Source organism: Calliopsis andreniformis, chromosome 1, assembly GCF_051401765.1.
Source record: "Calliopsis andreniformis isolate RMS-2024a chromosome 1, iyCalAndr_principal, whole genome shotgun sequence".
Lineage (NCBI taxonomy): Eukaryota > Metazoa > Arthropoda > Insecta > Hymenoptera > Andrenidae > Calliopsis > Calliopsis andreniformis.
This window is the reverse complement of record NC_135062.1, coordinates 14,121,170-14,147,891: the sequence shown is the minus strand read 5'-3', so window position 1 is coordinate 14,147,891 and position 26,722 is coordinate 14,121,170. Positions and strand designations below refer to the sequence as shown.

At 41.3% G+C, this 26,722-nt stretch overlaps 1 protein-coding gene across 1 annotated transcript; it reads right to left on the bottom strand.

The window, feature by feature from the left end:
* Cdgapr (GTPase-activating protein CdGAPr) lies at positions 1 to 26,722 on the bottom strand. The gene is made up of 8 exons (XM_076382957.1): positions 26,618 to 26,722; positions 21,636 to 21,838; positions 7,032 to 7,169; positions 6,274 to 6,678; positions 5,134 to 5,464; positions 4,480 to 4,813; positions 3,029 to 3,950; positions 1 to 2,509 (listed from the first exon to the last, which is right to left on the bottom strand). The coding sequence occupies exons 2-8, from the start codon at positions 21,702 to 21,704 to the stop codon at positions 2 to 4; spliced, it is 4,707 nt and encodes a 1,568-aa protein (XP_076239072.1). The 5' UTR covers positions 21,705 to 21,838; positions 26,618 to 26,722; the 3' UTR covers position 1.

Here is a 26,722-nt window from a genome sequence, read left to right as displayed (position 1 = left end):
ATCAATGGAGGGAGGGTCTGGAGGCTCTCTGCTTTAACCTAGCCAATAGCGCCTGTTCTCCGTCGTCTTCCGACTTCGATATCATCCCCCGGAAGCTTTCCGACCTGTACTTGTCCCTCAGGAACGTCCTCCTCTCCTCTTTGTACTTTTCTATCCTTTCTCTGCATTGGGGGTCGCCCAAATCTAACCCCCCAAGGGTCTTCAGGTGAGCCTTATCCGAGTTAGAGGAGCTGTTCGAGCCTGTCCCAACGTTTGGCGTGGAACTGTGCTGTGCGTCTTCACTGGCCTGTTTCACGGGCAACGAGGCCTTCTCTGTCATCTTATTAAACTTGGCCTCGTCCAATGACCGACTCAAGGAGGACCGACTGCTTCTCGCGTGGCGGGCCCTCAAACAGGGAGGCAAGTGCTGAGAGTTCACAGGCGGCTCCTCGGACTTTCCTCTAGCTGTGTCTAATTCCTGTCTCATCTTCCTCTCCCGCACTATTTCTCGGCCGATCTCTGAATCGAAGCTCCTTCTGTCCTTGTTACTTTCTTCGTACCTTCTCCTGGCTGACGAAACCGAGAGATCTCCTACCATACCCCCAGACAGTCTTTGCAGTGCCAGTTCCTGCAGGATGGCAGCGGTGTCTCGAAGGACTATCGAGTCGTCCACTGGCGAAGATGCATTCGAGAACGTGCAGGATGAGTTCAGAGAGGTGGTCTCGGATGCACCCTCAGGAGGATGCGCTATTTCGCTAGGCTCAGCTGCGTTTTCGGATGGTATTACCACCTCGATGTGCTCCTGTGGCTGCGTGCTCTTCACGTTGTTGCACTCCTCGGCACGCGTCAAGAACTGTTTGTGCTGCTGACTATTTTGAGCGGGTTCCTTCGTTGACACGTACTCGAAGCTTTGGCACTTTTCTGCTTTCTGGTTTTGACAGCGTTGCTTATTATTATCGGTGTTCGAGAGGGACAGCTCGAGATCTTGATTCTTGTTCGTCTGACTGGAGAAAGAGCGACGATCGCTGGCTGGGAACTGTGGCTTTGGGTGTAACTGCAAGGAACGGCGGATGTCCTGCTGCTGGAAGTCCAAGTTCCTCGAGGCGTGTTGAGAGTTCTCGAAAGCTTCCTCTTCTTGTCCCTCGAGGACCTCTCGTTTCGCTGGGTTCTCGTTCCTGTTATCCAGCTGAGTGAAACACGTGTTCACATCGTGCTCCATCTCACTGGACTTTTGGTTCAGACGGATATCAGTTATACTGACCGTGCAAATCTTCTGATTTCCATTATCCTGGTCGTGCATTGGAGAGTGAACGATATTCGAGAAGTTGTTCCCTGAATCGACCAGCCCGAAGTTCGTTTGACCATTAAAAGCTCCTGAGGTCCTTTGCGTGGTACTTTCATGATCTTCCAGCTCTCTGTTATCAGTGACGTCGAAGGTCATCTCTCCAGACTCCTGGGGGAGTATAGGGCTCTCAGTCAAATCGCTGACACCGATGCAAGATGTGTCTGTGTCCACAGTCGAGCCCATAGTCAGGTCTAACGAAGTTCTAGAGACGTTCTCTGACATCGACCTCAACTGAGGTGCATCTGTCGCTATAGCTGGATTTACAGTACCTTCCAAGGGATCTTTAGGACTGCTCGACTCACTAGTGGGCGTGGTAATGGAGCCTGTTCCCTCGACTATCACCCATTCTCCTGAATCATTGGTATTCGACGCAATCTGAGGCGTTTCTGTATTGGTAAACATCTTGTCAGAACTATCACAAATCACAAAGCCAGAGTCAGGCAGGTCCTCGATAGTTTGTTCGTAGGACATCGGGGAATCGAGATCCGTTGCGCTGGATAACGGTAGTCTTTGCAAATCGTTCCTGTGTGCGTTTGAGTTCCCAGCCATAGCGTCGTCGTTCTGCGAGCTAATCGACTTGTTCGAAGTCTCGTGCTTCCGCACGTCTAAAGTGTCCCTGCTGTCGCTGCGCGACGACTTGCTGTCATCGACGGGGCACGAGCTAGATCTATTCCCCACGTCCTTACGCGGGGACGGTATTTTATTGGACTCGGTCTCGCTGGGGCGAGACACTAGCCTATCACAAGGTGTCATCTCCTGGTCGACTACTTCCGTTTCTACTACGTTCGAGTCCTTTGAAGTCTTTTGAGTCATGGAAGACTCTTTATCGTCGTACAAATCTACGCGCTTGTCGTACGTCATTATCCTCTCGCAGGACTTAGCGTTACTCTGTCCTTCTAAGTTTACGGATAACCTATGACTAGGGTCGGATGATTTATCGGAAGACACGCTAGTTCTGTTCAGTTTGCTTGCGTTGCTGTGCTCGTCGTCGATCTCTAAAGGTAATGTGAAGCTTCGGAAACTTATCCTAGGACTGTTGGCTGGTATGGGTGACGTAGAGTGCGGGGTTCCGTGTAACGTGGCAGGTGTGAGCGGTGTCGAAGCTTCGGATAACAGTGGAAGATACCCTGGTGTGGGTAAAGGAGATGGAGTGTCCATACTATGAACGTCTGCTGATACCATCACCTGCGAAGACATGGGAAATTTATTGATCAGCGTCATCTTGCGAGAACTATGGATCTTATGAAATGACTTAGGTCACATAATGGCAATGCTGGAGGGAGTATTTTAACTCAGAGTTTATTACACCTATTCTGCACCTTCAAGAAGTCCTCGTTCTAAGAGTAAGGCACTCGAGACGTACTTAAGTGGTATGCAAATTTCAGCCCACTTGATTTTTAAATTGAAAGCAATAGAGGGTGATTCTAGTCACTGGGGCGGGGTATAACTCTATTCGAAATGAAGCTAGAAAATGTTACACCGATTAAGAAACTTTATGACTCTGTGAGTCTTTAAGTTTCTATGAGTCTTGACAATTTTCTTTCTGCAAATTGCAATTGTATTTTTCTTAATGTGAGCCAAGTTTTTTGCATAATCTGATTCTCGTCAAATGACTCAAAGCTTAATACTTTCTCCGTTCTATCTTTCTAAGTTCACAACGAATGAAACATAAATGAAGTTAAGTTTGATTTAGAAGAACCGTACCTGATCAGGACTTTGGCTATCAATGAATCGCAACTCGACGTCGCACTGCAGTCTTTCCTCCAATCGAGACCTCTTCCTCTTCGATCCGCCAGTGGCACCAGTATTCTGTGCCCCTTCCGTTCTCTGTCGTCGAGGAGACGCTTCCACCGAGGCCACTCCTCCGCTCTCTTCTTCGGAGAACATCCGCATCTCGCGCTCCTCTAGATCAAAGTTCAGCTGTATTTCCGACAGATCCAGCGGCGACGTGGCGTTGGGAGCATCCGCCAGATGATCGAAGTAGGAATCGTGTGACACTGATCGGCTATGACCGCATGGTCTAGCTGGTGGCGGTCCTAGAAGAGGACCCAAACTATCCTCGCCGTCCAAGCTATCGGCGCTCTTCACGGGTCTCAATCGTCGCAAGGAATTTAAGGAACTTGGCACCGTTTCTGTTTGAGGTGGCGTGCCAACTTGTCTTGTTTTTCCTCTGGCACCCAAACCACCTCTGCCGAACAAAGCCCTCCAGTTCAGCGAGGGTGAACGCTTCGAGCCGTTTCTCTTTCGCGGCAACTCTATGACTGTATGGTAATGCAATGGTAACCCAGCTGGACCAGCGCCCACTTCTATGTAGTCGGCCTCGCCCCTCAGACTTCTGTTCCGAGCCTCTTCCAAGCTGAGCAATCTCGCGGGCGTCGTAATGGCCAGTGACTTCGGTCTACCGACCGGGCCATCCCCGAAAATTAATTCGGCGTAGCAGACCAAAAACTCCGTAACGACTGCCTGGACGCCAACGCCTTGCAGTGCCGCCACGCCGCCGACTTCGAGCTCTTTGCACCTCAAGAGATTCGGAGCCCATACTATGGCGACGTTGCGCGGTGTCATGCCAGTCTCCGCGCCGCGGGCTGCCACTCTTACTAAATGGCGCATGAGGTACTCCAAAGTTCTGCAAATAGAAATGCAATTGGTTTAAATGTGCCAGTGGACTTTAAGACGAGGACTTTGTACTTTGGTAAGTGAAGAGACAGAAATTATGGACCTTTGCTTATTGAATGACTCTTGTACTCTTAGCTCCCCTGAATGATACACTATTCTAAAGTTTATTCAATGAGTTGTGGTAGTTTTTGTAGATAGACTTAGTAGAGACAACTTAGAGACGATTTAGGCAAGTCAGGAACATATTCTAACTTGCTAACTGAATATAATCTCCACATTTTTATCGAATATGTGAATATAAAGTATTACAAATACAGAAATAAATAAAAATACAATGCTTTTATATGTTCCACAGTATAGTAAGAAAACAGTCCCTGACATCAACTAACTACTGTTTGACAATTGACGTCAACCAATCTGCTAACTCTAACCACTGCCTTTCTCACATGGTTTCACACGTGATTGTTTTGTTTACTGCTACTAACTGCACTCGAATATATCATACCTTCTAAAAGATCAAACAGTCTTTCTCAAATTACCTGTAATGAGGTGGTGGTAATTTTCTAACAGTATCCCTCATCCGCCTCAACCTTTCCGCGTCCGTGTTAGCCTGAACTGCGCTAACGAAAGTAGAATATAGCTGGTATGTACAGAGTGGATTCGGTAGTTCTCTGAAGTACATCTTCAACAGAGACGCGACCGAATGGATGTCTTGTAGAATACTTTCATCGGAATGCAACGCAGGAACACGATCCTCGTCGAACGCGTTTCGTAATCTCTGGATGTTTGATGTCACGCCACTCAAGCGATATATCCCGTCGACCAGGCCATGATTCTCAATGAACTCAGCGCAGCACGTTAAGACAGTAGGCACTGTAAGCATCGAAGAACATTAGATTAGATTAATTCAAGAAATTAGATCAGTAAAACTTGCCAATGTTAAGGTAAATATTTCAATACCCAGTGAGCAAGTGAAAAACCTAAAAATTCATATCCTGACACTTGAATTCCCTCCAATAGCTAAATATACTATCTTATGACACTGCTGTGTTTTATTTTTTATTAGGTACTGTGGAATTCAAGCTTAAAATTAAATAAAATTAGCTTTAGTGTTCAAGTACTAGGACATTTACAATTTACCAATAACCATTACCAGGACAATGTGTTTCTTAAGGATTCAAGATTGTACATACCATCTTGACCAGAGTTCAGAAGATGCTCCCCCAGGTCACAACCGAACACACGTTCCTTCAATATCCCCGACTGCTTCAGTCGCCTCCTGGAGGGTCTGTTTAATATGAACGACCTGAAGAAGGCGATCAGCTTCCCGTGCTTCCTGAGTACTGGCTTCACGGGCAGCTTGGACCGAACTGTCGTCGACACGGTCAAATGCCGCGGAACCTTGTCCCCGATCACGGCCACACATTCAGCTGGAAAAAAGCCGACCGCGAATCCATGCTTCCCACGCCACCATGTGCTCTCCCCTGGCGGAGGCATGTCTATTACAGAGATCATGTCTCCAATCTGAAAACCGTGAATGGAATAGCGTTGGACTGCTGTTTCACTGCTGCTGCCTCTACTTATAATATAAAGTACAAACAACTTCAATTGCCACTGCTCGAGTTCTAACCAATCAATTGACCTATTGATTGAGAAGCTGTGGAACTGTGCCTCGAATAACGAGTACTTCCACTGACATTATGGCAGCGAAAAATTGGGATAGAAGTTCTGGGGTGAGTATCCTCTTGGTCTTGATAAAATGGCTGATTAAAAAGTTAGGTGCTCCTGAAGTTTGTTAAGACTCAAGTGAAGTTGAAGTCGAGAGTATTGGAGTATAAAATGGATTCTCTTAATGCGACCATCTGGATTATTTTTCAATATTGGTTGATCTTTGGAGGGATTTTTAGAGGACCTTCAAGATGATGACATTTGACCTATTCTATATTTTTTAGCTTTTTCAAGCCTGTTCTGACGCTTAAGAAGTGTCCCACGTTATTCACTCTCCAGTGAGCAGTGAGCTCACATCGAGAAAGTACTGTAGGTACAGTAGAACCTCGATTAACAGAATTCCAATTACCCTGAATCTCTTTTTTCAAAGCTACTATAAAAATAAGAGTATAATAGAACCTAGACTGAGACCTGAACTATGATTTAAACAGAGATCTACTCCAACTAATCAAACTTCCCATCAGATTAATGTTCCAAGTCCTCCTGTTACGTCTCCTGTTAAGTCGATTAATGGAGGTCCTACTGTATCCTAAACCCTCGAATTTCATCGAAGCTCGCAGAGAATAGTCCTGGACCTATTCTTCTCAAGAAGAGCAAGAACTTACCTGGAACGAAATTTCATCAGGTGCCTGAGCCACATAAGGTCTGACTGCGTAAGCCGCGGCCACGGCGGGGGTGTTAATGGGGCACGAATCTGACTCTGGCACGAGGATCCTTCGTCCCCTATTATCTAGCTGCAACCAATTCAACACTGGCCCGCAGTTTAGGCCTTCATGATTTAACTGTGAGAACCTGTTCAAGTATTCCCTCAGTATATCACAGGTGTTTTTTGGCCGTGTGTCTGGAAGCTTGGTCAGGGAGGAGAACTTCCTGTCGAATATGCAGCGGTGCAGTTGCTTGTCAAACATAACAAAATTATCATAAGATCGTTGCAAGGTCCAGCAAGCATCCCCAGACGTGACGCGGACCGCGTAGCTGTCTGAGTCATTGGAACCTTCGCTAAGCGAAACCTGCAAGCAACACAGAACCTTTATTCTTATTTATACGCCATTATTTATGAGGAGAAAATATTTGAAAAATGATATTCAGCAGGATGTTACTCTGTTAAATTTGTATTAAATTTCCGATGCTTATATCGCTTTACTGAATGCAGCAGTGAGTCAACGCTTCTTTTTTTTTGCAAACTGTGAATATATGTTAATTGTATTGTAGCTGAAATGAAGTGGTAGGTGGTATTGCGTCTAAGGATTGTACTAACAGATACATGAATATTGTTATTAAAGCGTTACCACGTCGAGTCTCTATCAACGTCGAAAGGGAAGATGAAATATGTTAAGGCTGAACAAAATTATTCCTGACTCACCTCCAAGGAACTGAGTTCAACGTGTTCGTAATGAAAGTGGGCACACTCGTCCAATTTTGGAAACCGTGCTATACTGCCCATGTTGCTGCCAGAACTGACTGGTGTACTGAAATCGTCCGTTCGATTACACCCTAATCCCTGCGTTAAATAAAAATTTCACGATCTCTATAAATCCTCGCGATCACAAAACACGTTCAACGCGAGGAGGGACCGAAACGTTGCAGACCTGAGGCTCCATAAAAATTCCGAAACAGTTTCTATCGGCGAATTCGCCTCGACTTTTTTATCGTCGACCACACGTCTCTCTTTTTCCGTCTTTTATTTTTATTTTTACGAAACGGTCCATCCTCGATGCGTTAACGCGCTTCAACACTCGTGGCGCGAAGAAAACGGCTTGGAATAAGGCTGTTCGAAAACCGTCTTCTATGAAGCGCCGATTTACTGGCAGAAAAAATCCTCGCGCTCAAAGGATCGTATTTTTAACCTACTTTCGTTGCATGTTGAAAATCTTTTCAGAGTGATTTAATGAATTTCGCGCGAAAGTGGAGAGCCCCTGAAACGCTGAGATTTCTACTGCCAGCTGGAGGAACTGTAAAACAGATTTTTTAGCGTGGAACTGATGAATTCTTTGTGCAATTTTTACGAGGATTTTCGATAATGAATCTAATGAGTGATAGAGGATTTGTGATGATTTGTAATTGAGAAGATTTTAAACATTTCAAAGGGAGTCTGTTAAAAAGTACTCTTATTAATATTTGTCTTTTTCTAGAAGAGCAAAAAATACTCCAGCATCTTCACTAGATTAAACTGCTTCTTAAATAAAATATTTGTCATAATACACATGCATATGTTTTAAATGGTATAAGTATAGATTCCACTATTCTTCGTTCATTTTATTCGTAAGTTTCACCCGAATATTATTCAAAGCAGAATTTATCCAAGGAAATGTAGTCCACATTTTATTTGAATAATTCCCAACTTCGTACACCGAATTCCTCGCTACAGTTCACTGAAGAAGAGCTCATAAACGAGACAGTTTTGTCTGAGGTCGATTTATGCATTCCTAGCGCACATTTGTCTCAGCAAAGATAGGGCCGAGACTACATGAAAGCAGAACTTATTTACCCTGAATAATTTCAGAATAAATAGAACACAGCAAGGAACTACTAACAAAGCACTGCTGCAGCAAACGTATCTCCGAATTATAGAACATTCTTATCTTCAATACTATAAATGAAAAACAAGAACCACCTAGTTACAGTGCCCAATTTAGACAGCAATAATTGTCCATCAACAGAACACAATACTTGAATAAAATTTACTCCTCTCTATATCGGACGAACAGTTGCTTTTATTAGTCATTGTCTGCGTTCTCAATGGAATTTTCTGCCACGCCAGACATTAACAAGCCCTCCTCGAAGGGGGGGCAGCGAGTTTGCGCAATTTTCTCTAAAAAGCCCGGGATTCCATGGAATTCAAACGAGCTTCCAGCATCGTCGTGAATGCTCCCAGCTTAATCGACGCCGCTAAAAGAGAAATGAGAGCCGTGAAACCGAGACGGGTTCGAATAAACTTATTATGTAAGTAAAGAAACGGTTTAAACGAGTTTCGTCGCATCGCGTTTACGCTAGTAGAAAATGGTGGCAGTCTGTGGAGGCAATTGAACGAAAACGTTTAAGATGAATCATCGCGCGCGGTGAATTTAACTAACGAGAGGAGTGCACGGCATTCGGGTCATCGATTTGCTCCAAATTTTATTCATAGTCGCTGCCTGACAACAGTTTCAGTTCTGTGGCGGTCCACTGTCTCGTTGCTGCGCGATTCTTTGAAGTATGGCGCACGAGAAACAAGGATGAAGTTGTCTGAAGAAATATTCTTCTAATTGATTAGAAGAATACTGAAACGAGTGCAAGGTGTTCTTGAATTGTTCGAGCAACCCGCATTTCGTCTGCCTGTGCGCAAAATTTGGGCCAAATCCGTAATCCGAGTGTCGTGATCTCGGCGCATAAGCAGCAAGCTTACTCATTGACCTTGCTTGCCGAACAGAGCAAGCCTATCGCCATCTTCGAGCCAAAAACGCACACAGAATCGCGCCTTTCAAATTTCTCTTCGTGAATACTCCAGCAAAGCGTTAAATCGTGACTGCTGGGTTTGATGTACTGAGCACAGTCGATGCATTCATCGTGAATGGTAATTTACGGGAAATTACTAGGTACTAGGTACCGATTACATTGAGATCGTACAGTGGAATCACCAATAGACTCGAATATATTTTTTTTAATCGCTATTTATTTTCAAGCTGAGCAATATCGAGAGCTTTATTTACGATCAGTAAAGCATATATTTTTATAAAAGAAGATCGTAAACTATGACAAGAAGCGTCGCTTCTTTCTAAGGCTCTTTTCCTTCTGCAAATTTTAATTCCTTTTCTATTCCAGCAGGCTGTTAAATAATTAAGAATTTTTTTGCGCCTGCATCTACGATGGTTTGTAATTGAGCAAAAATTTTGATTAATATCGGAAGTTGATGTTTTTCAGCGAGAGTAACTTAGGCTCGTTGAGAGAATCAGAAGCCAACAACCAGTGAGTCAGATATACGGGTTTCGTAGAAAAAATCGGAAGTCAGACCAGCCTTTCAGCCGCACGTACAAGGGACTTCCTCTTTAACCGTAGGCCAGAAGTGGTAGAGTAGGCTTTCAATTATAAGAGCACTATCAATTATCTCGTTTGTACAACAACCTCACGTCTCGCTGGTTACGAATGCCATGACCTACGAATACACAAATGGACAATTCGCAAAGTCACTGTTGCTTGCAATTATCTCCCTCTACACATTTATGGGAAATAAACAAAACTGTGAATGAGAACATTCGTGTCAGTTCACGATTTATAGCGCAGCTTTTGTTTTTTAAACTTGGTCCATTAGAATATCAAAATTTCATAGAGGGGATTTATTGAAATTTCAAATTTAAATTCGCGTTTAAGTGAATTTTTAATACAGATATTTTTTCCAGTCAGTATAAAAATGTATATCAATGAGAATTGAAATAGTGGTGAACTGTTTTAAGCTCTTCTCAAGCGCAAGGCTTTCAGATTCTCGAGAGAATAGGATTTTCATGAGAAGAACGAACGAGTAGTTCAAACAGCAGTATAGTAATCATTCTCCTCGCTAAAATGTTCATCTAAAGCCGCTGACAAATGGCAAGAGGTTGAGGCTTGAGTAATTATGAGGTCACTGAATTGTTTGAGTATGAATACTCTTAGAATAGCACTCGATACCTCACAGCTGAAATATTCACTTTTCAACATTAGCCTTTACAATTGTTTATCTCCTACCATTAAGTAACAGGTCACTTGCTTCACAAAGTACAGAATATCTTTAGCTTACTATTTAGTTTTTCATATTTAAATACAATGATTATTTTCTACTTGTATTTTCGTCTTCCTTTTTATTTCTCTATCAATTTTTATGTCCCTTCAGTCCCTTCTTATCATTTCTCGTCTTCGTTCCTCTCAATGGGAATAACAGAGCAGTCGTTTGTACGCAGCTTTTACTTTTCCCCGAAACAGCATCAGAGGGATCACCACAGCGCAAGAGTATCGACGAACCAGCACAACTTGTCTTATTTGGGTCATTGTATTTTTTGGCAACCGCCGAGGCAAACATCGAGGCTTCTATACGTGTATAAGCGAGCCACTGTTCTCTTACCAAGCTGGATCTGGCAATCGCTCGGAAACGATCGTTCCACGCAACCTCCCGCTTTACGCTCCTTTAAGCCAGCCTGACTCTGCCAATCCGCCCTCGAATTTGTCTGTAAATCTCTATAATTGGAACTTGCGATATCGATACTCGTCCTCCAATTTCTGCGATCCCTGGGATCAAAATTTCTTGCCATCTGAGGAGGGAAGGAGGAATATTCTTGAATCTTCGACGCTCTTCATTTTTGCTTTTACTGAATTTAATAATATTTTTGAATACAGTTTTAAACGCGAGTGATTTTATAAGAGCACCATAGTTTTGTTAAAATAATTTTTAAATGAAGTAAACGACATATACGAATATATGAAATTTTTTTAACACTGCTGTAGCGTCGTCTCCAATTATCTAAATTTATAACAGAAAGTAGTGGTCTATAGACTATGTATAGAACATATGTATAAACGAGGAAAAAATAAGGAAGAAAAAGTTATCAATCCAAAAAAACAAGCAAAATATTCTTCATATAAAATATATAAGAAAAGTAATAAAAATAATTTAGTATCGAAATAAAAAAATTCAAACCCAATTGAAAGTGAAATTTTGATGAAATCTTAGATACTTAGGTAGTATCATGTTAAAAGTCCAATTACTAAGATTAATTGCTTTTCCTCAGATCTGAAGATAAAAAGAGTTTATCAGGGTTGCGTAAAATGACGCGCAGAAAATGGAAAGAAACTTATGTTAGTCAGCGCGTTGTCCACATACGCGAAGAAACGCGAGCAAGCGTTAATGCGTATCGCGATCGATAAACATCAAAGTATTTGTAACAGGCGAAAATGTACGAGCAGCTGCAGTTTCTCTCGTTAGCGGGTCAACGAACTTTTTGGCAACATTGAGCACAACATTGCAAATGCTGCGGGTAATCAACTTCTGCAACGTACGCTTATTCTTCCCGATAAATCGCAATGAAAACCAACCTGGTGCTCCAAAAACTCACAACTCCATGGCTTTCTCTTTATCCCCTTCCCTTTCTTCAGCAATTGTTTGCTGTCTTACTTTCGTGTGCATATTGTGTCTGTAAATATTCATTTACTGCGATTATTTTTACAAGTTCTTTCGTTTGTGGTAACTAGCTGATTTGAAGTTTCTCTTCTTCAGCGAGCATTGCTCAGTTTTAATATTCCACTTTCTAGAAAATGTCCATGGCTCTGATCGTAATATTAGGTGATGGAAGAGGTTCAAGCAAGAAGACTGATTACTACAATTCTTAATAAAAAGCAAGTTTTAATTAACACAGCAAAATAAAGTCGAAAGCTTCGCGAGTTAAATTAAATATAAATAACTATGTGTAGATACTACTCCAAGAAAACTTGGGACATTCTATTTTAATAGGAGAATAAAAGGAGACTTCAAAGCGTGTTCACTAGAGAAGGTTAAACCGAGTACTGATAACATCCCTCAAAAGATCCCCCAAAATCTCTGCTGAAATGGCACACTGCAACTATGATTCGATTATCCATAAACCAGGATGTGCCCAATAGACACAACCACAAGGCTGTAGCGCAGGACGGGTCCATTAAGGATTACGCCTGCGTACTCAATACACAATATGTACTAAAAATCTCCACGACATACAACTAAAAAACAATCAAATCAAACTACCATCTCCAAACATACGACCAACAGAAAACAAGACTACAGATCTACAAGATTACAATGCAAGCATCCTAAACTAACTTCTCAAGTACAGAATCGGAAGACTAGTCCATAAACGATAGGAACAGGGCCTCAAACTATAACAAACTTCAGCTAGATACTCTAAACCTCTAAACACGAGGAACAGCTGATCACAGGATTCTTCTCCAACAAAAACTCAACGTAGCATACTCTAAACGCAAGGAACAGCTGATCATCTCAAACTAAAAAAACACAAAAGGAGGAAACTGGGCAGACCTTAAAAAATCGCAGGAAACTGGCAGGCCATAAAAAGTTGAAGGAAACACTACCTGAACGCCTCCCAAGAAAATTTCGATAAAACGATACGAGATCCGCAAACACATCAGAGATCCTGTCCGATCAATGTCATCCGATTATCCATGAGCCACCAGCAGCGCTCCGTGTCCCCGACGACGAGCTCCTCGAGCAACAATCTCGTTCGATCCACGGTCGCAGGGGAGAGGGTGGACCAAGGGATCGGCGGAACGTCGACGAGCAACTACCTCGAGACGGGCGGAACAGCTGGCACAGCTGGCGAGGACGCGACGCATGTCGTCGCGGCGGCAGGACGAGGGCTCGTGGAGGAGCGGAGAGCGTCGAGGAAGGCTGACGGGCAACGTGGCCGAGCGACGTCGAGCCGAGGCGGAGGACTCGTCGGTGACGTCTCTGACCGAGCGACGAGGGTGCCGCGACGACCCGCCTCGATTCCATGCTCGCGATAGAATCCACCACGCTTCCTCGCCCCGCTCGCGCCGACCAGCCTGGGGGAAACTGGGTCACGGAGTCACCAGCCAGCAGCCTCCGCTCCGGGACGCCAGGACCCGCTGCCACGCGCGCGACCCTGCAGCCGACCCACCCCCTTAGCCTTCACACCTCTGGGGTGGGAGAGGGTTGCATAGGGACGTCGAACGGGATTGGGCATGGGTGTTTAGGAATTTTATACGCTGCGGACGAGTGCAGACGAACTTTGCTCACTGCTGGTGATTGATTGAGTTGGGGGACAGTGGGAAGGGAAAATTGTTGAGGTGAAGATTAGAGTAACTATTTTTAAGGTAGTTTGAGAAGTATACTGCGGGAGTAAAGTGATGGACCACTTGATTTCTTGTCAGTGTCTAAGTTTCTTATTTTATTCTTAAAATTGTGGAATACTTAAAGTGAGAGTAGTTACATATTTCACTCTATAATTCGGTAACTCTTAGAATATCACAATTTTCTTCCTAAAATAATATTAGTGTTCGACTGCCTTTGGCTTTGACTTTCTTGCAGAGGAAAAAAGGTCAGAGGAACAAGAGAGATAGGCGTATATTGTATCGTTAATGCCAAAAGTCGGCTGTCTTCCGGCTTTTGAAGCGGCGACACAATAACGGCTGATGGAAATAATAGTTTCCAGCAAAAAGTAGGCCGTTCAAGTAACACATCCAATCAAGCAATAATAATAGCAACCTTGGGGGGTGAAACTAGGGCGGAGCCGACGGCGAACAGGGATTCGGAATACAAAAATTGGGACTCCGATACGATATCGCTTTAGAGGTGAAACGAACAGTATTCGATCGAACGAATCGCCTCACTCTCTTATCGCATATTCCTACACTTCGTCATGCTCCTAATCGAGCATCGAAGACGATAAAACATTTGCTTCATTTCCTTTATCTGTTTATGATCGAAATTAAGCGAAGTTTAACGATTTTCTATATAAAATCAAAGAAAAATATGATACGTGTCTAGGGTTTATTATTATTCTATTATAAAGAATTCTATAATTTTATAATAATAAAAAATTAAGCTCCACTTTTACTGCTGATATTCTTATGAATTATAGTCTTCTAATACTATGCTAAATTTTTCTGCAGATAATTTCACAAAGGTTATTAGTTACTTGCCTGTTCAAAATTGCAATAATAGTCCCTAAAAAAGTCCCAAGAGTGAACCTAAAATTTTCGAAATAATTATCTCCTTATTGTACCCTCTCACCTAAACCCAAAAATCAGAGTCATACAATTTTCTACGAAGCTTACTTAGCCCAAAAAATTTGATCCTGAAAGTTTTATAAAATCTACTCTGTAATTCTCTCGTCGCTTAAGCCAGTGTTCTCCATAAATGTAATTGTTCGTTCCTTCGCGCTCGCTGCGCGACAAACGTGAAACTCTATCGTGGTCGTAGGCCAAGAGCGGTGAGATTCAATCCGCGAAAGATGCGTAGAAGCGTGGCCCAACCGCGCCCATCCTCGTTAAGAACGACTGCGTATACCGGGGAAAACTGTATGACGACATTTCTCGCCTCTCCCCTTTTTTTTTCATCGCTGCTGCGCACTCGAATCAATAATCCTGAACAAGGACTAGCCTTCTCTTTTATCATAGGAATTCAAAGGCCAACCCCTTTTGTCTGCATTCCGATCCTCGGAAGACTCGGGCGCTCTTTCGTCTTTCACTCTTTTCTCTTTATAATACTCGTACGAATAAATCCATTTTGATTAAAATGGATCACGCTTATGCGTGAGAACGCGTACTTTTATAAAGATCCCATCTCTCTGCATAGGCGAGAAGGGAAGGAAATACGAAAGAGGGATTGTATCGCGGAACTTTACTCAGAGATAACATAGGAAATTATTATTTTAGGGTGAGTGATGGTAATATTTTGTAATAGTCATCTGAGTTTAGTTAAATTTGAACGGTTAAATATTACAGTTTTTGAAAATTTGAATATCTAAAATTTTGAATATTTGAAAATTTGAATATTTAAAAATTTGAATATTTGAAAATTTGAATATTTAAATACTGAAAAATTCGAAAATTAATATTTCGATATCTCACACTAAACACATATGGGTATCTCATGAAAACTGGAAATTTCGAAAACTGTTGCCAGTTCTGAGCAATCTCTAGAGCAGAGTAATTATTTTCTTAAAAATATTTACTGTCCAAAATTTCCCATTTCTTCGTAAAACCCTCTATTTTATAACCGATCTTAGCGCTAAATTCTCAAGAAAGAGCTCCAGAACTTTGCGAGGTAATAAGAACGTTCTAATTTCGGTCTGCCTTCAAGTATTCATTAAAAATGCAATCAAGCGGCGAATGGTCCGCGTTATCGTTGTTGTCCAGCGCAACAATCAAGATCCCAGCGAACCGAAGCGAGTTTCTATACGTCCAGTAACCGTGGTTAAGCTTCATCACTCTCTCGGCAAAGTTTTTGTTTGCTTATACTGATTACCCAGTCTTGGTCTTGGCAAACTTCACCTCGGTTCGGTTCCACTACAAACAGCTTCTAAGTTTTCTCGAATTCGGACCTTAGCATGGAAGAAATTGCGACTCGAGTTGCATAACGTAGCGAAGATTCTCTGCTGCAACTCGCTTCGAAAATTTAATGAAAACTGTTGGAGAATCCTTTCGAAAAATAGGAAGGACGTCGTGTTAATTTTACTGCATCGCTGAGCAGACCCTAATTGCTTGTCAAGACTCTTTAACTTGCTACGTTTCAAGAACAACTGCGAGTTGAGGGAAGAAAGGCGAAAAGAGCACAGTTCTGTCACTTGTATTAAATACCAAATTTGTTTTGTAAAAATGGGCAAGTGTGAAATTTCATTTTTGAGAAAATCGATTTTGGAAATTAGGAAATACATAGATAATGGAGATGAGATGAGATACTGAGCCCTCTGAAGTGATTGCCGAATTGAACTAACTTTAATCTATGATCTCTTAATGAAGGAGCGAATTATTTCAGGCTTTAAGAGATAACCAAGGTAGTCAGTAGGCACTGGAAAACCTCATTAAGAAACCACAAATGGGTCAGCTTGGTGAACATTTAACAAGGGAAACTATTTTTACAATTCATAAACCAAATAACGCAGAGAAAGTCGATCTAAAAAACTTATCTCTTAATCACACACTTGAGACACAAGCTAATAAATTTTGCAAGCCCTGAAGCTCCTCATCAATTCGTCTTCTAAAGGATTCATCCATTTGCCAAATGACTCAGGCACAAGAACTAGCTACCTAAACTCAACACAATTTACACAGGACAAACATATTCTTCAAATAAAAACTCCTCCTCTTCAGAAGTACTAATCCATGAATCCACATGACCCAAGCATTTTTTCTCCTATTCAGTGAACACTAAAGGCTCACAGAAGGCCTCTATAAGCTCCACATACAGGCAGGCTGAAAGAGAAACGATCGAGGAATTTTTTACGGTAAAAGGAAGCTGAACGCGATTAGCCAAAGGAGAAAACTAGTTCAGCGAACAGGCCCAGCTCCTTATCCGACGACGCGAGTGAGCGTGCATGACACCGTTGAGTGTCTTACGACAAACAGCGTAATGGATACGCATAATAATAGGCGGGGAGGAGGCTTAATTAATACAGCCGCGTGGAGTTTCGAGGCGACGCGCGAACTTCGTCGACGGCTGACCACGTACGAGCCACGTCTACTGATGGCAACTGAAACGTCTGGAATCGCTTCGAATCTCTATGACGAAAAATTCAAATTTATACCCAGTTTTATTCTAAAATCGATTTCCACGACTGTGAGCTCTACTTGTTAGAAATCTTAAAAGTCTTAACAGTTTCAGAAATTTAGGAGGATTCGATAAGTCTTGAGGAATGAGTAACGATTCAAAATCAGATTAGTACCATTTCCAATGAGTATCTTCGTCCAAGCAGTACTATTAACATAGAGTATTTACAGAGTCTGAAAAGTTTCAGTTGTCTTTGATGATGTTCAAGAGCTTCAGGCTTCGAATCATGTTCGAAGTGATTCGAATATTCACAGCCCTGACAAACTTCGAGTCGCTTCGAAGTTGAGATTCGAATTCCCATCAGTAGCCACGTCGAAACAACAAGTATGCAGTTGATGGAGGCGGCAAGAAGCAGCAGACATGTGTATTCGAGGCTGTGGAAGTGGTGCACGATGAAAAAAGAAGCATCTGCGAAAGAAAACACGCGTGCAGCGTGGTTGGATGATCCGAGACCGCGTTCCAGCCGAGTCACGAGAAGATACACTTTCTGCGCAATTAATTATAGAACCCTTTTACGATTATTCCGTACGACTCGCCTCTATCGTCGACGATTTATCGTTCGTGCGCTGGTAATTAAGGTACGACTCGATTCGAGGCTCGTTAAGTTAGATGCAAATTCTAGGTGACATCGTGCTAGATGTGGATTTCCTTCTTTTTTTAGGGGAAAAAATTAAATGTGGCATCTTGAAAATTTTCTTGGATGCAAACACATGAATCATATGGAGGGAGAGACTTGAAACAAGCTTGAGGTTTCTCAATCATTAAATAGCATTATTAGTTAACAGATTAGAGAATATACTCCTGGAGCTTGAGATAAATCCATATGAAAATTCTCAAAATTTTATACAGAATTAAAAAAGAAACTTCTCTGTACAATAGAGCTTCCTATAAGAAGAATAGAGTAGAACAAAGATCAGTACAAGCTCGATACTTGCCATTAAAAAATCGTAACTATCACTAACAGCAAGAGTAAGTAGAATAGATGATAGAGTAGAGAAACTACTGTCTTATCTTAGTGTTTAATTAGTCACTTCAACACTTTCGTGACTTGCACGCTTGCATTCGTTTTCACGCTCACAATCAAGGTTCCACTTTGCCGTCTGCAGACACGAAACTCCAATTCCGTAAATCAGATGCAAATATACAAATTTATAAACATTTCCTTGCGTAACTCTTCAGGCGTGCCTCATTCGTCGCGCACGGATACATTTCGATTACACTCAGAACGATATTTGCGATATTTCATTGTCGATGATTCACATTAATTTTCTTCGAACAAATCCCCTTTGAATGCAGACTGATACATCGACTGTGTGAGGACCGATACGCGAAGATAAAGCTGTCTGGTTTATAACTAATCGTCTGCTTTTGGTTTCCAGTGACTTTAGATAAGCTTTCCCGTCTCAATGAATTACGATCACTACCTGGACATTTGTTCAGACCGATAACAGGGATAAAGTAAGATGATGGTAACGGTACGTTATAGAATGAAGCTATTCATTCTCTTTTATCTTCTTTTGTCTGTCTTTTATTTATCACTTTAAACGTGTGGAATATTTGGAACATTTAAAGGCATGAAAATTTGAATATTTGGGAAGCTTAAAGACTTGAAAATTTTAATATTTGGAGAATTTGAATATTTGAGAGTTTGAATATTTCCAGAATTTGAATATTCGAAAATTTAAATATTTGACAATTTAAATAATTGAAAATTTGAATATTTGAAAAATCTGAAACTTTGAATACTTGAATATTTGAAAATCTGAAAATTTGCATGCTTGAATATTTGAATAATTTCCACAAACTATTCCCCCTAGAGCCTCCTAAAACCTCGAAAGAAAGAAAACTCAACGACTCTACCATCAGTGGCCGCTCAGAAGGCTCGCGAGGAAAATCAGGGGTCACTGTAACGATGAACACAGTCTTCACCTCGCGTTCTGTAGGGTAAACTACGGTCAAGAAGACTCTAAGGGTATTATTGGACGGGAATTATTTTTCCTCTCTGCCGCTGAAGCAACTTAATTTGCGCGGCGTCCGAAGGGTTAACACGCTGCGGCCAGGAAAATAGAAGGCTTCCGTCGAGCGGATGGTGTTGTTCCAGGAGAGGATGTTGGTACGCGGCGAGGTCGGTGCATGTGTAGGACGGTGGCAGCGAAGCCTATCGATTTGCTCTCACGGTAGCGAGATGGACGAACGAGACCAGAGCGAAATAGAACCAACTTCCGCATTCCCCCGCGAAACCGACTTTACGAGTCCCGCCGAAAACCGCGTTTCGACCAGGGAAAAGAAGACGCGAACACGCCAGAGGAGGAGAATCTGCCCGTTTGCCTTTGGGACGATCGTTTTTCGTTCGCCTGGCTGACGTCAGACCAATAAGGGAGTACTTATTCGTTCGTGGATTCGAAAATAGAACAGAGACGTTCGGAGATGGAGAACAATGCTAGGGCTCCTGGATATGGCTGGTTGCGCAGGGTGCTTCAGTGAAATGATACATAGTTTTGGGGAAGCAACCCAGACCTGTCTTTAAAGCTTCATTTAGTCGTACTATGAACCGTGCTAAATTAAAATCGTGTGGGAGGAATCTTGTACAAGGGGAAACGACTTTCAATTTTATGGGAATTGAAACTAGCGAATAAAGCTAGTGAGAAAATCGAGAAAATTCAAAAATTAACATGAGCATTTGAAAATTTGAATATTTAAAAATTCAAATATTTGAAAATTTCAATATTTAAAAATTCAAATATAGACATTTTTTAACACTACTATATTCGCTCAAAATATACACGACTTAAAATATCTAATAGCTTGAATTTCTCCAGAGTCATAAGATCTAAATTTATGTATCTGTTAATATAAACGTCACGTCAAACGTGAATATATAAAATGTGAGTAAAAGAATTTCCCCGTGAAAAAAAAATGTCGAATGCATCGATCGAGAATGTGAATTTCGCATTATGAACACGGAAATTACTGTGCACACCGCTGTAAAAAGAGAAAGTAAATGGAGTCGGAGAAAGCTAAACGAAGAAATAATTTGCAAGAAGATTAAAGCAGGAAAGGTGTATGATGTATGATGCTGTAGTCCCCGACCTACGCCAATCGAGGGTCACGTAAGTAATTAACAGGGAGGCGGTTGATATCATCCGGATTGTAAAATGAAAACGAAAGGAAGATCAAGGTGAACCAAGGCTGCGACTTCGTGGGTATCGCGACGAGTTACGTGAAACGTTATATATTTTTATAAGTAACCAGAGACGGGTTATTAATAAATGCCCCGAGGATCGAAATAACGACTTAGTAAATTAAATTTAATACTCCTTCACTGGTGTTCAAATTAATCGCCAGAGTTAATATTGCATGTACGATAAGATGCACGATAAGGATACCAGTTAATTTTCCGTTTATCGAAATAAAAATATTGACTACATAACTTCAAATCCAAGTAACAGTATATGGGCTGGCAAGATAAAAATAGCACAAAAGAAGTTCATCGTTCAAGTAGGTATTAACCATGACTTAAAGTAATTAGATTTACAAATAACATAGTGTTGATCGAAAATAAACGAGGGAAGGCATGTGATTAGATATCAAAAGATATACAGAAAATTTGTTTTTATGCAGAGATCTAATTTTAAGTAATAATATTGAAATGAAATATTCTTTTATGACCTGAATTTTAAGGAATCATTGCAATTATAGTGAAAATAAAATTGGTAATTCAAAATGTAGAGTAACATTGTATGAGTAAGAGGAGAGAAAATCTGTAGCACTGCAATGTTTTGGCAACAAGTCAAGAGACCCCAGCGACGATTCAGCATATTTCGCCAACAACGTTTAAGAGCCTGGCCACAAAATAAATGCAACCCTGCAACGTATAGCATAGAATGCATTAAACGATTTGTACCTTCGAGGCTATTGCTTTCCACTTGAGCGAGTCTTCTCAAAACACTGTACATGAAGTAACTTACAGGGAAAGGTCCTTCAAAAGTTAAGAGACTTTATAGGAATTTTAGTCTAGATGAGTCCTCAATATTCAAGATGGAATATTTATAGAATATTTCATTTTGGTATTATTACTGTATAAATTTCCTTTCTGCTCAGTTCAATAATTTTTTAAGATTTTTAAAAACTCCTCTACTGTCCATTTTCCTTCTTTCATTCGATTTTGTTATAAATAGTACCAACTACCAAATTGGTACCAAGTACCAACTTGTGCCTCTACTGCTCCAGATGGCTATGCTTCCAACAGCTAACACTTTCATCTATCAACTTAAATTCTTCAATCCTCAATTTCATGAAAAAAATCTGCTAGTACTTCTCTCTTTGCACCACTATTAGAGTCAATTGTTGACTCAATTTATTTTACTCAACAGTAGAGGAGCTACCACGAGTTAACTCGCCTTCCCCAGTTAATTGATTAAATCTATTAACTAATTCCACATTAATCCCCCACGCGTAAATCCACAACTATTTCATACATCTTTAAAATTCAAAATGAAGTAACATTCTCAGCCTGAAATTTCATGCAAAAGGTTTCGTACTATTCTCTCGAAACACTGAAACTAATTCAACGAAGAGGAAACGCTAGGGGATCAATCTGGATCTCTCTGTTCTACTGCAACTAAATTTCTAATAATCAATGTAGTATCTCAGAGACAAGTAAGAATTATTTTCACTCACTTTTGCGTTCTGCGGCTCGATGTCGGTAAGCCGTTGCGCACGAGGCCTCTCTTGAGCTGGTCCTGGCATCCTTTGCAGCCTCTCCGTGGACGAGGACGAGGAGGACGAGGATCCAGGCCTTTGGCCTGGTTTGCCACGCGCCAGGATGACGGCTGGATTTTACTTTCCTCTCGATTGAACCATTATTCCTCTTTCGCGTCCTTCTGCGCAAACAATTTCCACAGTGCTCAGACGTCTTTATTGCTCGTCACTTTTATAACGGAGAAACATTAAGCCGTGCGTGTGCGCCACATAAGCGGCGAATAACTGACGCTCGTGCGTCTCCAGCGACATGTTACAAGGAGCTGCATCTTTTACTCGAGCTTTAATCTGATCTTCCTTAATTAGTCTGGACAGATAACTTCGCGATTCCCGACTCTGATGGATGCAAAATTTCATCGCGTGAATACATTTCTAGGCAGTAGAATTCTGTTCAGTTAATTGGTTATTGCTACACAATTCCTTGTTTCGTTTTAAATTGAGAAGCTTTTATTAATCGACGGTGTTGGAAGAGAAGTTGATTGGTTTTGGATGAAAAGTGGAGGAAACAATGGTAGATGCTATATGATTCATAGAAAGAAGTAAGGGAGGAGAATACTAGATACTAAACGATCTCAATTGTGAAGAACTTTGAAGTACTAAATTATTCAGAACATATTAGGCATAGAAATTTAAATATTATACTCAGGAGATTAAGGGATGAACTTTACAAGACTTTTTTTCAGGTAATACATTTCAATACCACTTTCAAAAGTTCAAAAATTCAAGAATTCGAAAATTCAAAAATTTGAAAATTCAAAAATTCAAGAATTCGAAAATTCAAAAATTCGAAAATTCAAAAATTCAAAAACTCTGAAAAATTCACTCTATTACATGACCTTGTTTTTCCCCTTCCAGCTCGATTATAAAATACATTATTTACCCCATCATGCCTCTCTGCTATTCCTTCTATAAAATTGATTAATTCGAAATCTGCGCGAGCCATTTATCGTCAGGCTTGATAGCAAGTTCATCTGACAAAGAGTAAAGGAACCCACCACTTAGGCATTTCGCTGTCTTTCGTTGTTTCTTCGTGAACAATTTACCGAGGTGTTCGCCAACGGGGATAACAACTTGGAACTGACCGAAGTTCAAGAGGATCATTATACCTGCGCGCGCTCGTAGGCCGCGGCAAGGTCGTCAGATTTAAAACAGTAAATTCACCTGACCGCCTTTCCTGGACCGTTCTACGCGAGCTAAACGGAGATCCTTAGCTTGCTCGCGAAACTTTCATCCAGCCTAGTGTTCTCGATTCGCGGATAAAGTACGAACCACGATCCACTCCGTGAAAATTAATCATCGACAACATATCCATTTCACTTTTCTTTCGCTCGTTTAGACAATCGAACACTTCGTGCTTCCTTATTACCTCTTTTTGTTACTTTAAATTGAGAAACTAATTGCACAAGATTCGATGGCTAAATTGCAAGTTGGATTACAGATTGTGAAACTGCAGTAAGTGGTGAATATTTTAGACGAAATTAATGGATTATCCTTGAGACTAATTCTGCAGTGGTGTGATATTGTTGTGCAGGGTATGCTAGCTTGTATATTATCTCTTTTAGATACAAAATTTATAAGTAGTTTGGACAATGTATCTCTGGTAAATATTTTATCAACACATATGTTACATTGGAGATAAAGCTACTGTACCTAAGTGATCTAATTATTTTCAACAATGTATTTTAGTGTTATCAGTAATCATTCACTCGTGTTTGCTAATAAATTAAATATTCTATCTGATAGCATCAACTCTTTTCGTCTTACTATGATATAAATTGAATCGAGGGCGAATGGCAGGGAATTAATGTTACCATTACTTAAAAGGGATAATATTTCGATAATAAAAACAATGCGTAATAGCCAGAGAACGAGTAATAAAAGCAATTATACATGAAAAGGAAGATCAAATTAGCGCAATAAAAACAGCATAAATTTACCATGATATTCACACCGATATGTAATTACGGTATTCACAGGAAGTGTTATACAATTAACACTAATTTCTGCAGTTACTACTAACTTTCCAAACCAATTAAGATAGCAGGCCGAAAGTGAAATGCAACCTGCGTAAAAAATTCAATCCCGCCGTTAGTTTTTCCAAGTTCGCGATCTCTTGAATATCTTAATCCACTCGACGCAGTATTAAAATAATTGAGATGCAATAATAATCAGAAACTGAAGATCGCGTAAGTGAAACTGCTCTTTTTTCCACCTCTGTGTACATTGAAATTCGAGTAAAATTAAGCAGTACTAATGTACAAAATACCATGAACGCTGAAGTCACAATGGATATCGTTCATCTAATTACTACAGAGAATCTCGAAATTGGATCTTTCCTTCTCTCGCTGAGAAGTGTTTTTCATGGCAAAGAGAACATCCGGTTATACATTCGCCAGCAGTCCTTTTCTCTCCTTTTTTTTTTGAAACTTCAACAGTAAGCGCGAACCGTGCAAAACTACGGTCGAGGAGCGATGAAAATAAAAGTGTAACAAAGCCACAAGTAAAAAGCCTATGCCACATCCGCTGGCATGCGTCGAGATCTTAAATGTTCACGCGCTCAGCTTAGATCGGGTTAATTAAAACGACGCTCGGGGAAGGAATTGTCGCGTAGTCTCTTTATCGCTAAAGCAAGATGTTTCTAACAGAGAACGACAGTAAAAACTTTCTTCCACTCCTTTTTATCTCTTTTTCTGTACAGCTAAGTTTTATACGATACGGTTCCTTTGACAGCGAATTCGATCAATAAATTCGAATCCCTAGAAGTTAATTCGATCCACGTATGTTTGGGCTTCGGTGTCGCGTGAGTCAAAACTGAAGAATGCTTGCCAAAGTGTCATCTTCATTGCGAAAAATAGTCGAATTAAATACTTTCTGACTTCTATTTCAAATACTACAAATTTCTCTGGATTTGTGTAGTTAACTAATAACTATCATATTATCGCAAACAGTCAAAAAATACTATGAATCCTTACAGTAAACCTTTTACATATTTTAGTACATCTAAAATGACGTCAATCGATGTTTCTAACCTCTAAATTTCTCGAGTAACTTCTTCAAATAGCAAACCAATCGAAAACATAATTCAAGTACTGTTTAATTAAACTCAATTCTGCGTATCAAAATTTGACTCTATATTTAATATTCTTCCGCTCAAATTTCGGTCATTCGAGCAAGCCTAATCTCCATCAGCGCGGCAGATAAGATCACGCGAAAGGCGCGGATCGAATGAGGCGATCGGGTTAAATAATTTTACGAAGTCGTTGACACGCCACTTGATAAAGCTTAACGAGGTTTGATAGACGCGAGCCAAGGTGGGGTTTTTTCAGCAGGGAGACGATTACGTCGTTCCGATAACTTTACTATGCCAAGGTTACTATCTTACATCGCGCGTTATGCGAATGCTGCGTAGTCCCCAGCAGCTCTCAGTTTTTCGATCCACGAACGCCCTTTGCGTATTGTCATTCCCGCCGCGATGTTCCAACACGCGCAACCACGTCCATTGCTTAATTACAACCCGCGCGGATTGTTTTTCTCTATTCCGGTTGTGCAACCTGCACAACGAGAACTTAATTAAGCATCGTGCACACGAGAAGCCCTTATCGTGTTACGCGCGCTTCAATTCCAGCATCGTAACTGAATTCTCATTTTTTCCCCTTCCCTCGTGTCTGCGCGCGGTAAATCGCTATTATTTACACTCTGTCAGCACGCTTTCTACCCTGTCACGGGGTCTGATCGAAGCCAGTGCTAAAAACCTGCCTCTATAACGTACGTACTTTCGTAACGAACCCCTGCTTGGGTTTGTTACTCGACACTTGGAACAGTAGAAAACCTACCACCGCTGTCGCGAGGGATGCGACTTTTCAAATCGAAGCTCGATAAGAGCATGGCGTTGTCTAGATACTGGCTTGATAGACGCGTATTTTGATGAAACTACTTGTTTCTCAACTTTGAGGAGGATATTTCAAATTGTCAGTTATAGAGGATGATACCGAAATAGGTGATCCCACTTTGGTTGTGTTCTACTGTCGATAAAGAAGCATAGAGTCGGAAATTATTCTTTCCTTCTGATACAAAACCAAATCATGAATGTATTACAATCATAAACCAATAAGATGTTACCAGTATCCCTATTTTATCTAGTTAAAAATTTCGACTGACTGCTTCCAAGTACACTATTCCCTCTATATATGCGTATTCTTATATTTGCTATAGTTTGAAATTATTTAAAGCAGAAGAACTTTATTTGCAAGCACTGTCAATGGACATCTTTAGCCAACCAAAGTGAGATTTCATGAGCTTAAGCTGACCACCATAATGAGTCCTACATATAAATTCCCCAGTGAACAGCGAGCCAACATCGAAGAAATACTGCAAAACCCTTCCACTCTAAATATTTCCAAACCCCAGCGACTGTTCCAGCGACTGTACCGAGGTTATAACAAGGAAATACGAGAAACCCTCAAGTGGACACGTACCCTATCGAACAGTTCGATAACAGTGATCGTTAACAGGTGCAGACGCGCATTAATCACAGCAGACGAATTCGAGCTTTAAAATCGTCTATCCTCAACAAGAGGATTCCTCTCGTCGCGCTCGTAGCTGCGGATACTCCACGACGTATCATTTTTCCCGACGAACCGAAGGCCGATCGGATTTTGAGGTTATAAGAAGCCTCGTATCGGCTCTGTCTCAACGTTTCGTTCGACGCGTCGCGGTCGTGCACGGGATTAGGTGCAATGAACTTGGCGCAGAAAATTGCACAGTGGTAATGGGCCAAATAAATAAGGCAACGGGGCGTATTTACATCGGCACGATCGTCTGATAGATAGCGCGGCCACGGGAAATGCCGAACGCGCAAGGGGACGAAGAGGCGAACGAACAGCTGGAATATCGACTCTCACCTGAAACCACGAACGAGGGAAGTAACGGCGGTTATGTCAGGGGGACGACAATGCCGATAATTCTCTCTCCTGGCGCATCGTAGCAGACTAGGAAGGCCCTTTTAC

Bases quoted from the DNA above. Each gene is read 5' to 3' on its own strand.
- Cdgapr (XM_076382957.1), bottom strand. From the start codon at position 21,704: ATGCCAGGACCAGCTCAAGAGAGGCCTCGTGCGCAACGGCTTACCGAC. The intron at 5,465-6,273 runs GTAAGTTCTTGC...CACGGTTTTCAG, and splicing joins CTGATGAAATTTCGTTCCAG to ATTGGAGACATGATCTCTGT. The intron at 2,510-3,028 runs GTACGGTTCTTC...ATGTCTTCGCAG, and splicing joins ATAGCCAAAGTCCTGATCAG to GTGATGGTATCAGCAGACGT.